General features: G+C 33.1%; 2 protein-coding genes and 1 non-coding gene across 4 annotated transcripts; 2 read left to right on the top strand and 1 right to left on the bottom strand.

Annotated features, from left to right (window-relative positions):
* Positions 1 to 532: 532 nt before the first annotated feature.
* Positions 533 to 2438, top strand: LOC107938879 (uncharacterized). The gene is made up of 2 exons (XM_016872126.2): positions 533 to 1379; positions 1463 to 2438. The coding sequence occupies exons 1-2, from the start codon at positions 793 to 795 to the stop codon at positions 2211 to 2213; spliced, it is 1338 nt and encodes a 445-aa protein (XP_016727615.1). The 5' UTR covers positions 533 to 792; the 3' UTR covers positions 2214 to 2438.
* Positions 2439 to 5615: 3177 nt separating this feature from the next.
* Positions 5616 to 5699, top strand: TRNAL-CAA (transfer RNA leucine (anticodon CAA)). Its single transcript has one exon. It is a non-coding gene; the product is annotated as a tRNA-Leu (tRNA).
* Positions 5700 to 6022: 323 nt separating this feature from the next.
* Positions 6023 to 9620, bottom strand: LOC107938867 (cilia- and flagella-associated protein 251). Of its 2 annotated transcripts, none has more exons than XM_016872111.2 (2): positions 9367 to 9620; positions 6023 to 7823 (listed from the first exon to the last, which is right to left on the bottom strand). In XM_016872111.2, the coding sequence occupies exon 2, from the start codon at positions 7768 to 7770 to the stop codon at positions 6139 to 6141; it is 1632 nt and encodes a 543-aa protein (XP_016727600.1). In that variant the 5' UTR covers positions 7771 to 7823; positions 9367 to 9620; the 3' UTR covers positions 6023 to 6138. The 2 variants fall into 2 exon arrangements, with proteins under 2 accessions (XP_016727600.1, XP_016727601.1); XM_016872112.2 differs by having other exon boundaries at positions 9498 to 9619.
* Positions 9621 to 13060: the final 3440 nt, after the last annotated feature.

Here is a 13060-nt window from a genome sequence, read left to right as displayed (position 1 = left end):
GCAAAAAAAAAAAAAAACAGTGGTAGCTTAGCTGTTCCACAGAAATCATTAAAAACTTTTGGGAATATTTCATCTAAGGTAACTGAAATATTAGTAAGTTTACGTTTTAGTCACTCAACTTCAAAAAGTTACAAAATAGTTATTGAAGTATTCAAAATTTTTATTTAAGTCACTGAATTGTTAAAATAGTTGTTATATACCCTTTTCCATTTGAGTCACCTACAAAAATCAAAACTTTTCCTATCTCTTCTTTTTTATAGTTTAGTTTGTTAGATCAACTTAAATTTAAAGTATATTATTATACTTATTAATGGGTATTGATCCACTTGCTTGAAGCATGCTAGCTGGACTTTTTTAAAGAAAAAAACTTAACAACCTAATGACTTAAGTTCAATGATCATTTTGTAATATTTTGAAATTGTGTGAATAAAAAGTAAACTTATAATAGTTTAGTGACCTTAGATTGAATTTACCCAAAAAGTTTTCCCTTTTTATCATAAACAGAACACTAAAATGGACGCTTTAAAAAACTGAAAAATCTCAGTGGAGGGGTTTAATCCCAAAGGCGTGATGCTGAGCTTGACCTCACCTGGTTCTTGGCTGGCTCCACATCCTTGTCCCCTTCCCTTGTCTGCAGTAACCCCCCAGCTAATATTACAGCCTGGTTTCTCATTTTCTTTTTGCTTACGTTTTGCTCTTAAAATCTCTTTATTTTGAATCCCTCCCCCATAGGTCCAAAAAAATCCTCATCCCAAAGAATAAGGGAAAAAAGAAAAAAACCCAAACTTTTAAATGGATCCCTGCCATTTTGTAAGGATCCTGGTGGGTAATTTAGCCCTAAAATTCCCATCAACACAGTCATCTTCTTCATGTTATTGCAAGATTAAACTCAAGAACTTCCCGCACCAAGTAGCTACAATCCCACAACAAGACATAGAAACCAACAACTGTTCTTCTCAGAAACCGTTGGCTGCTTGTTTTAGTCTTAGCAAGTCTCAGATCGACAACATCGTCTCGAAATGGGGTTCGTCGTATAAAGTTTCCATCGAGGTTTACGCCGGTGGCAGCGGAAGCGGCAGTACGTGTGGGTTGTCGTCAGGGAAATTACTAGGGAAGGTCTCGGTGCCGTTGGATCTACGCGGAGCTGAATCGAGGCCGTGTGTGGCGCACAATGGATGGGTTACTATAGGCAAAAATGGTTCATCTTTACAGTTGTGTTTAACGGTTAGAACCGAGCGAGACCCAAGATTCGTGTTCCAGTTCGGTGGTGAACCTGAATGTAGTCCACAGGTTTTTCAAGTTCAAGGAAGTGTTAAACAAGCTGTTTTTACTTGCAAGTTTGGTTTTAGAAACACAAGCGACCGGAACCTAGGATCAAGGTTAGCTTTTTTTTATTATATAAAGTTCAAAGGATCTTCTTTTACATTATAAAGTTTTGATTTTTGGTTATGTTATTGTACAGATCCTCTTTGTCTGAATCAAAAGCTCCAAGGAAATGGCTACCTTCATTAAAAACAGATAAAGACCAGCCTTCTAAAGAACGAAAAGGGTGGTCAATTACAATCCATAACCTTACTGGTTCACCGGTAGCAATGGCGTCAATGGTGACACCCTTCGTACCATCTCCTGGTTCAGACAGGGTCACAAAATCCAACCCCGGTGCATGGTTAATTCTCCGACCAGGTTGTGGAACATGGAAACCTTGGGGTCGTCTCGAAGCTTGGCGTGAACCTAGTTTCACCGACGCCATTGGATTCAGGTTCGACCTCTTCCACGACGATATCACTACCGCCGCAAGTGTAACATCCACCGTCGCCAGCTCCACCATCAACACCAAACTTGGCGGGAAATTCACCATGGATATGACAACAAGTTTATCAACCCCATCAATAAGTCCACAAAGCAGTGGTGATTTCGGGTCAGGATCACGTTCCGGGTCAAGACCAGGATCCGGATCAGGATCAGATTTCGGGTTTTCGCCTCAAAATCAATTCAGGGGAGGGTTCGTGATGTCATCAACGGTGGAAGGAACGGGGAAATGCAGTAAACCGGAAGTGGAAGTAGGGGTACATCACGTGACATGCACGGAGGATGCAGCAGCTTTCGTGGCATTAGCAGCGGCTATGGATCTAAGTATGGATGCTTGTCGGTCTTTTAATCAAAAGCTAAGGAAAGAACTGAGACAACAGCAAACTCAGAACTTTGTCGTTTAATCTAGTGGTGGTGGGAATTTTTTTGTCGTTTCTAGGTTTTGGTTTTTGTGGTTAAAGTAAAACTGATCTGAGGTGTTCTTTTTGGGGATGATTCTTTCGGCAGATATACTAACAGCAAATCCCTTGAGCTGGATTTTTTTAATTATTATTTGTACAGTGCGGAATGACATGGCATTCATACTTTTTCCCTTTTTTAATTTCATGAAATTCCTTGTGATTACTCAATTTTATTCATCTTTTTCTACTTCATCTTTCTTGTTTATTATACATACCTTATTATTCCTTTTCTTTTCACCTTCCTTTTAACCTTCGTTCAATTTAGTACATGAATTTTTTCGATTTATACTTAAGTTTTTTCTTTTACGGTTAAGTATTTGAGTTTAACTTAAATGTTTAATTTTGTATTCAACAGTAAATTTAAGAAAAAAAATTAGAAGGGATCAAAATATAATTTTACCATGCATTAGTTTATTATTTCATCATTTTCTTTAAAAGAACTAAATAATTTTTTTTCATTTTAATTGTCAAGAGTGTAATTTTATCATATATAAATTTATAATTTAATGATTTTTACGGGAGTTGAAATGTAATTTTCCATTGGGGGAGGGGCCAGCATGCCCCCTTTGCATTCGCATCTGTTGGTATCTGAGTTTTTCCAATTTGAAACTTGAGCTTTTTTTATCACGGTTTAGTATTTAAGTCTGGCTTCAATGTTTAATTTGGTACCTAAATTAAATCATAGATACTTAATTGGAAGAAAAAAAAAGCTCAGGTGCCCAATTGAATATTAAAGCCAAATTTAGGTGCTAAACTGTTAAAAAAATATCAAATTGAAAAAACCTCAAGTATCGAATTAAACATTAAAGTTAAATTTAGATACCAAATATTATATTAACCATATATAATATATGACTTATTGTGACTGGGAATCCTATGTTGGACATGTGGAAGTGTTGGATTGAAGAAAATCCACATGTCAAGTTGCAAGGATTAATGTAGAAGCAGATTTAGTCCTCCAAAGACTTAATTTTTTTCATAATGCAGCATTTATTACTTGGGTAATATTTGTTGGACTTTTTTTCTGCAACTATAAGCAAAATCAATTAAATGTTCATCAACTTCAATGGAGTTTTCATATTAGTGGGTGCAGATATGAATATAAGATGAGGCTAATAATAGGACTAGCTTTTATTGGATAGTGAAAGGCCAAGGACTATTTTGATCAAACCGAAAAAGAAAGCATATGAATACTTAAGTTCTTGGATATTTCAGAAGCACTTTTTTGGCATATTTTAGCTTTTAGAGTGTACCAAATCTTAAAAAGTAGCTAAAATTTTGGCATATTAGAATCTAAAAATTTATTGGAGATATGCATCAAAGTCCCTATGACTTGTGTCCTTACTACCTTGTTTATCTCATTGATTATGCTAAAAGTTTTTATCTGTGGCCAATAGGACAGTAAGGGACGAATAAAAAGGGTTCAAATTAGACCAAATTCATATTCGATTGTTGACGGTGGTTCATCCCAAGGCCGAGAGTCGTAGGTGCTTTCACGTATAGTTTTCTCGTGTAGAAAGAATTAGGAATCCCTATAAGGTATGGAGAAAGGCTAATATAGCTCTCTAAGCCCCGTGAAACATGTATGGGGTGTGTGAGGACCATGTATTTATAGCCATGCAGCATTTAACAAAGTGAGATGGTGACGAAATTACCTCTAAAACTGATGGGTGAAGTCTCCATGTGTGATATGGTGAGGTCTTCCAAATGAGGTGAAAACATACAACATCTCTTTCATCCCTATATGAAGGCTTTAAGTTGGCAGCTGATACTGGTGGGTTCACTTATGCTATTTGTGTGCATTTAATCTTTGAAAAAAAAGGCCCTCTACTTGGTTACTTTTAAGTCATTCACATAGCCTTTTGGTCATTTCTTGGTACCATGACCATCAGCCCTTACCTCCTTTCGCAGCTACAGTAAAAAAGCAAACTAATCCTTTAACATGAGTAAATTAATCCCTTTTAAGTTAGATTAAATAGTAAATTAATCCTTTTATTAAAACTTTCATTCATTTTAGTAAAAAAATTGGTCTCTATACATTAACATAAGATACATATAGCATGTCACATGTCATTGTCTTGTTATTTCGTTAGTTAGGTTTTTAACCGTACAATTAGATGAATTTTTTAATGTACAAGAACTAACTCTTAATACAAAAGCCTCCATGATACTTTCACCTATTTCTACTCTATATCTCAGTTAATTTGAAAATTTAATGAGCCTTGTTTTCTGGTGTATATGATACACCTTTTGAAATTGAATTCTGCACCTAATACTGCCTTTAACAACTAGACAACCTGCAATTACTGGACCTATAATAAGATTTTTGGTAAAAGATTAGACCTCTCGCATTATGTTGATCATGCACATTGACAATATGGATGATGTTGAAGTATAATTCACATCAACTTGAAAAGAACCTTGAAAGCTGAATACAAATTCAACGATTTTCTACACTAGTTTACTTTTCTAGCCATCCATATATGCTTTACTTCTCAGCAAAAGGGTGTAAGGCTGTTAGTGTGACTAAATAGAGAATGTCATGTAAGCAGGTTGGCATTTGGTAACCTACAATTAGTTTGAGGTTAAATCTGCTGCCAAGCATGTATAGAGGCCTGGATTTGTGGCCTCAATTAGTAGCAGAAAAGGGATCATGTGGATAAATGGTGTGAAAAGTTTTCTTTCTCTGTCATCATTAAAATTCTCATACATTGCCCTACTAAACAGCCTGTCTTTAACAATTTGAGGCTGTGTTTTTTCTTTCAAGATTTCTTGTAACATGACAGGGATCTCAGGCTTTGGATACTGTCTGATTCTTTTTTCCCCTCAAATGAAATAGAAATTAATAGCGACTTCATTATTAGTAATTTGATCTTTATACCTTCAACATTTATGTATTGTGTAATTTGATCTCTATTTACAGTTTTGTTTTTCTAGGTGACCCTTTCACCAAAAAAGTCAACAAAAACAATTTAATCCCAAAGTCACAAAGAAGCAAAAGTGCAAACAATAAATCAAATTATAGAATATGTAAACGTTTAGGACTAATTTTTTATACGAATCAAGACTAAATTGATGTAAATTATAAATGTTGAGAGTTAAAGTTGTTATTATGTCAATTTCAAAAATATCACCATTAGCCTTTTGATGACCAAAAACGATAAAATCGAATAGTTGAATGACTATTTTATAACTTTTCATAATTTAATTACCAAAACAAAATTTATTAATAGTTGGATGACTATTAATGTAATTTATTCTTAAATTTTTATTGATGAATATAAAAATGAGATCACAGATATATGGAATTATCTTATAAAGTAGTTTAGAGATGTTGTTCATCAAGTCAGGATGGCCGAGTGGTCTAAGGCGCCAGACTCAAGTTCTGGTCTTCGTGAGAAGGCGTGGGTTCAAATCCCACTTCTGACAGCTTTTGCGTTTTTGCAGCAAGTCCAACTTACTAAGCCACTACACTAATTTTTGACTTCACGTCTTTTTGCCACTACACCACCACCTTGACATCTAATTACAGCCTGCATTGTTCTCACCACTCATGCTGTCATGCTTTAAGCAATGTCTTTTAGCCACTACACCACACACTCGTGCATTAAGCCATGCCAAACAAATGGAAAATGAAAGATTTAAAAGAAAAATATTCACATAAAAGAACTTGCCACAAATTATACAGATTGCATCCACTAACAATATAATATAATAGTCTACACATTTTGATTTTTAAAGAAGAAACCGTATTCTCTAAACATAGTTTGATATTTAAATAAAGTAGAAACAAAGCTCTCTAAAAAACCATTACCAGTTTTAAAGCAGTTCACAAAAACTGAACAAACCATTTATATAACCAGAATTTTTATTCAGCTACACTATCTTCATTGTTCGCCCCCTCTGTTGTAGTATCTGGCAATGTACTCAAATCTATTTCAGTACCTTTCTCTTCTTGTGAAACCGAATTGTCGGAAGTATCAATGGGGTCGTTATGATTTCCGTCCACAGTCTCATTATAGGAAGAAGTGTCTTCGTTTTCATCTTTTCCATCTGATTCATTGTCACCTTCTTGTTTCTCATTATCAGTAGTCTCCTTATTCGTGGAAGATTCAAAACCGATACCTTCGGTTGTTACATTTATCCTCGGGGTATCATCTACTACGTTCTCGATCTTGCTTGCATCTACTACGGTCTCCTTGGCTTTTTCTTTATATATTTCTTCAATAACCCTACCACCTCCTGTTGTATCTAGAGCTGAAGTCCCGTTTTGCAGTGAACCCGGAATTTCTTTTGCAGCCTCGTTGTTGGTTTCTTTACTCTCTTCCGTAGTGTTATTGCTTGCTTGGACAATGAGCTCTGTTGTGTCTGTTGTGTTTTGAAGAGAGATATGCTCAGAGTTTGATGATCCAGTGTCGTGATCATTTGCTTTACTGTCCGTCGTGTTCAAGTAACTACCAGTTTCGGAATGTTTACCTTCATCGGCCTTCAAATCTGACTTGTTTTCATCACCAGTAGACGAGCTACCACCTTCAGATTGTTTACCTTCGGACTTGTTTTCATCACCATCGGTTTTCTCAGTAGCATTGGCTTTGCTCTCCTGCTCCAAAACATTCGTTGTCAAGTTGTCATTAGGATTTTCCATTTCTAATTTATCAGTTTCAGAGGTAGTAATTTGTGTGTCATGGGACACGGCACTGGAAGCATCATCTCCCTTGTATTGCTCCTCTCTTGCCTCGTGTGTATCCCTATCCCCTCCATCGACATTCTGATCATTTGCTGACTCCTCATTTCCTTCATGACCCTCTTTTTCCTCGTTCTCTTTATCATCACCCTCGGCTTCTCTCTCTTTCTCCTCGTCCATTAATTCTTCTTCATTACCAACTTCAGCATCTGCTCTTTCTTGCTCGTTTTCATCGACCTCATCATCTCCAACTACTTTTCCTTCATCTTCCGCTTCTTCATCCTTAATTTCAGCTTCTTGCTCTTCATCCTCATGCTTGCTCCGCACTTCTTCAGCCTCTTCATCTTCTTCATGTTTGTTTGTTTCTTCTTCCTCCTCTTCTTCGTGTTTACTTCCTTCTTCCTTCTCCTCTTCTTCATGTTTGCTTCCTTCTACCCGTTCCTCTTCTACGTGTTTTTTTGCTCCTTCATGCTCCTCTGCTTCTTGCCTCTTAGTTTTTTCTTCCTGTTCTTCATCGTGTTTATTTTCATCCTCTATCACATTTTCTTCTTCCTCTTCTTCTTCGTGTTTGAAGTTCTTAGATGCTTCCTGCACGTGAGGTAGGTCTTTCCTCCCGAATTTTAAGATCAAATCATCGGCTTGTTCTTTCACAGAGACTTTAGCATCTTTTGCATCAAATTCTTTTCTCTTATCATGCGAGCGCTTGACTTGGTAGATTAACCAGAAGCAAACCCCGAGTAACAGGCAAATCTGAAGGACATGTTTTATCCTGATTCCTTTCGATCTTTGGTTTCTACTTGATATCTTCTTGAACATGATGGAAATCCAAAGACCCCCCTACACTGATTTCCTTCCTTTATATATATTGACTGAAAATTGATTAAAAGGACTGATTAACCATTTGAAAAATCAAATTGCATGTATACTTGAGTGACCAAAATCATATCCAAATGCTAAATTATAAAATACCCAAATTCTCGGCAATATCTTTGACATAAAACCAATTCAGAAACAATGCAATCTATGCCTATACGGACATGGAACCGCAATACCACAACTAGTTGAAATCAATATGCTCAACTTTCATTCAGCAAAAATAACAGAACAAGAGGCAACTTTCAAGTTCTTACAGGAAAAAGTGAACTTGTTCTTGTATAACTTGTGAAACTAAGTGTCAAAACAAGTGATGTCAAACAAACAAACAAGATCACATGTCTTGTTTAAGATTTCGATATGATTTCTTAAGGACGAAGTTTCCTTTTCAAGAACATGTGAAAAAAATCAAAAGAACAGGCAAATTTTATGACCTTTTTTTCGAAACCTGTCACATAAACTGGTTGTTTTCTAAGTTCATTACTACCCACTTATAAATGATAGAAACACAGACCGATTTGAATGAAGTGGGAAAGAAGGGACATTAGGAAATTTTGCTTTAAACCATTTCTCTTTTATTTATCTCAGATCTGTTTTACGGGCTGAGAACAATCCTGTTCAAGCTAGGGTGGTGTTCAGGTAAAGCCCTCCCAATATTAACGACTACAAGAATCAAACTCAGTCCAAATGACTCGGGATAAAATCCACTCCAATTCTTCCAACCACCTATTGGTGTCCTCTTATGTTTTTACGAGCTGAGACTAATCTTGTTGAAGCCGGGTGGTGTTCAGGTAAAGTCCTCCCAATAGTAATGAGTAATGACTCTAAGAATCGAACTCAGTCCAAATAACCCGGGAAGAAGTTCACTCCACTTCTTCTGAGACCTATGGATGCATTAAACCATTTCCATCATACTATCTCTCATTATATTTTCAATACTAGCATTAACAAATAGGTTTCAATGTTATTTCATAGTACTAAACTGCTAGAAATCAAAGAATCCAAACTAATCCATATTGAAACCATGCATGACATTGAATTATAGTGATATTTACAGTCTCATATGGTATAAAGAACGCTTTAGCCTATGAAAGAACTTTGGATATATGAAATATATCAAAGGAAATAGCAGTTCCTCTGCAAATTAAGCAAAACCCCTTGGTTCAACTCCATTAATGAAGAATGAACCAAGTTCAAATCCACATCACAAGCTATTAAAAAAATTATAAAGATTTACTTTTAAAGTGAAAAAAAAGGGATATTTGCTCAAATGAAAGGATACCCCTCCATGGAAGCCCTAAATAACAGCACAGTGAAGCAACAACAAAAACACCCAACAAATTTAGATATTCATAAACAAAAACCCATCCCCCCCACCCCCCCAAAAAAAAATAGCAACCAAAACAAAGAATCAAAATATGAAGAAAAAAAATCATGCTGTAAGCCTGTAACTACAACAAAAGAACTTGCTAAAGCTGATGAATAAAAGTACACAAGATCCAAACAAAACTGGATGATGAAGCCAAAATAAATAAATACCTGGAGAAAAAAAAGAGACTTGCAGATAAAAAAGATGAAAGCAGTCAAATGTGTAACACAAAAAAATTGTTTCAAGTGTGTGTGTGTGTGAGAGAGAGAGAGAGAGATGAGGTAAAGGGAAAGTCTTTCACAGTTTTCTCACTGCCCCCTCTCCTTCTGGATCCAAGACGAACCCCTCAAAATTTCCCTTACACCCACTAGTCAGTATATTTCTGTCGCCGCCAAGATTTCCCATTTGGTTCCTCAATCCCTCAAAAAAAAAATTGGTTTAACTCATTATTTAATGGGTAAACTACACCAATGGTCATCAAACTGTTAGTCAATTTACGTTTTGGTCACTCAACTTCAAAAAGTTACAAAACGGTCACTGAATTATTCAAAAAAATTTATTTAAGTCATTGAACTATTCGATTGTTTTTATTTAAGTCACAAGGCTATTAAATTTTTTTTTTAAGTTTGACTAGTGAATTCCAAAAGACGATACAATTATCAGTATGGTGGATTTTGGTTCGTAAGTTCACAACGTTCAAAGCTATTTCATGAAAAAAAATAAACTTTAGAAGTAAAGAGGAAGAAGAGTTTTTGATTAGTGCAAATGGTGCAAATGAAAGAGGCCACACAATAGCAATTTTAACAGCCCAATAACTTAAATGAAAATTTACTTATAGTTTAGTGACCTTGAATGTGGTATACCCTTATTTAATCAATTAAATTTAGCCATCAGTCCTTGTACTTTACGAAAGTATTAAATTTAATCCTTATACTTTAATTTGGTCAAATTTATTCCCGTACTTCCCTAAATTTGAATTCTTAGTCTTAGTCAAATGACAACTATTAAATTCATTAAGTTATATTATTTCCAAAATCTGATGTGTGGAACATATTATCATATTTTTAATGTCATGTTAGTTTATTGTTTCCACATATTACGCTCTAAAGACTTAGAAAGATCTGATTGAAAAATATAGACTAAATTTACAAATGTACGTATAGTATGTGACTACTAATTGAATTTAACCAATTAGATTTAAATGATACTATTTGGATTAGGACTAAATTTTCAAATTTCGAAAAAAGTAAAAGGACTAAAATTGATTAATTCGAAAACTACATGAACTAAAATTATTCAAATTACAAATTTCACAAAGTACAATGATTAATAACATAATTTAACATTATTTAATTACTAAATTAAACACGTTTATCTTAAATTAAAAAAAAAGTTAGTTGTGGATGAAAATGTAATAAAATGGGAATATCAAAATAATTATAATAAATGTTTTAGGGGTAAAATTGTAACTTAAGCTAAAATATATTTTAATTTCATATTCATTTTAGCTATCTACAACTATTAAATTATTGCTCGTGTATTTTTTTAAGACAAAAACGTTATCCTTATTTTATTTATTTAAAAATTTATTTAATGTCTTGAAATTTTATCAATATCATAAAAAACATATTGTTAATAACATTATTAAATAATGTTATTATAAAAATTCATTTCATTTTTGGGTGTTTTTAGGAAAATATTTACATTTTTAACATCAATAGTTAATTGTGCTATTTATTTAGATTAATTAATGATATTATAAAAATTGATGGCTAAATTATGTCAAAATAATGTAAGTTTAAAAAACTAGAAATTAAATTTAAGCATGATGGAGGGACTAAAACCAAAATTTGACCATTTTATTTAAAAAGAAAAACTAGAACCGGATCAGAATATAATACTTGATTATTATATCATTGTGCTAATAATTTCGTGCAAAATTAAGCTAAACTGAAAAGCCATCTTTCTGTTCAGCGCGAATGTTGCTTTCCTCATCCCATCCCTGGATTGATAATAAAGTTATTGGAGCTCATTTATTTTGGTATCTGGATTTTTTTTAATATTTAAATTTAATAGTTAAGTTCATTTTAGTCCCTAAATTTGAGAATATACGTATAGTTATATATTTTGTTTTAATTAAATTCTATTGTTAATTTTTGTATTTTTTTAAATTTAAAATTGCAATCCTCACCAAATAATAATTCTTAAATTCATTAAATATAGTTTTGCTATTTCCGAAATCTGATGTGCCAAACATATTATCATATGTGTACTGTCATCTTAGTTTATTATTTTCACATATTATTCACTAAAAATCAAGTTAATAGAGTAACTTCTGTCATTTGTGTTAAGGCTGAAATTTTTAACTTAAAAACGTATAGGGACTTAGAATAATCTAATTGTAGAAAATGGATTAGTATTTGAATTTAACCAAACAAAATTAACTGCTATTGTTTGGGTCAAAAGATTTCGAATTTCACTTATATTGTATAAAGTATTTTTTTATTTAATAAGGTAATATAATTTTTGGCTCAATTTGTGCTTCTTGAGGTATCGTTGGTTAATTTGTTGTATAGCTTAAAGTATAGTTATTGTAGTACTCTTTAACAGCAGTTTAACTATATTTGAAATTTTCTTCTGTAATTAAAATTTTCTAAAGGTAATATATCAAATATTAAATTGTTACAAAAATACGTAATTTTTTTAAATTTTCTAAATATTCATTTTATGATTTATGTTTAATATTCAAAACTATTCCTCTCAACAACTTCATTTTCTAAAACTGTAACCTTTAATGGAAGCTATAAAAAAAACTCAAAGGTTTGTTAGTGCATGGGCCTCATTGTCCCTTGGGGCAAGGATCTTATGGACGTAATAACAATGGCCGAAGATCCCAACATCGTGTTAAAAAACTCAAAGGTTTGTTAGTGCATGGGCCTCATTGCCCCTTGGGGCAAGGATCTTATGGACGTAATAACAATGGCCGAAGATCCCAACACATAACACGATGTTGGGGATGCATTCAAATGAATTTAATGAGGGTCCAAAAATATAGTTTGGATTAACCTAAAATGACATTTTGTTTGAGATTCTCTGCCCCACAATCCATAAATATGAACTTTAGGAGTGAAGTTATGAATTTTTTTTGGCAAAATTTTGTATTTTTAGAAAGTTACTATTTTATTGATTTATAGTTTTATAGTTTTTAGAATGATTAAATCAAAATTTTATTAATTTGAAGGTTAAATTATAATTTTATCTTGTATTAAATTATAATTTTATAAAATTTGAGAGTTTAGAATAAAGTTTTCCCATTCCGCACTCTCCCTTGGTCCTTCATTAATCATTTTCAAAGTTCATGATTATCATTATTAACAAAGATAATATAATTTTTGCCCTGAATTTAACAACTAAATTCATTTTGGTCCTTAAACTTGAAAAATACAAAGGTTTGATGGCACGACTGTTTGATATTGTGCCACATCATCACTTGAAAATTAAAAAAGTTATATAAATTTTCAGGTGATGACATGATATAATCTCAGTGTGTCACATACAGTATTCTACCAACCGAACCAATAATTGAACTAATCAAACCACTAGTTCATAATTTAATTGGTTCAAAAGCTAAATAAAAACTAATTAAATAAATAATTAAAAATTATAAAAGATATATATTAAATTATTAAATTATTAGTTTTTATCTCAACTCTCAATTTTTTTATTTCGAACAGTTTTTAATTCAATCAATTTAACTTATTTATTTGAATTAATAGACTAATTAATTTACGATCAAATCAGTTTAACAACACTAATCCACATCAATTACCCTTTACGAAATCCAAGGGCCATCAAATAACTATT

The sequence above is a fragment of the Gossypium hirsutum genome, chromosome A03, assembly GCF_007990345.1.
Source record: "Gossypium hirsutum isolate 1008001.06 chromosome A03, Gossypium_hirsutum_v2.1, whole genome shotgun sequence".
In the NCBI taxonomy this organism is placed as follows: Eukaryota; Viridiplantae; Streptophyta; class Magnoliopsida; order Malvales; family Malvaceae; genus Gossypium; species Gossypium hirsutum.
This window is presented reverse-complemented; position numbering and strand designations above follow the sequence as displayed.

Coding starts and splice junctions, on each gene's coding strand:
- LOC107938879 (XM_016872126.2), top strand. CDS start 793: ATGGATCCCTGCCATTTTGTAAGGATCCTGGTGGGTAATTTAGCCCTA. Junction 1,380..1,462: donor GACCGGAACCTAGGATCAAG/GTTAGCTTTTTT, acceptor GTTATTGTACAG/ATCCTCTTTGTCTGAATCAA.
- LOC107938867 (XM_016872111.2), bottom strand. CDS start 7,770: ATGTTCAAGAAGATATCAAGTAGAAACCAAAGATCGAAAGGAATCAGG.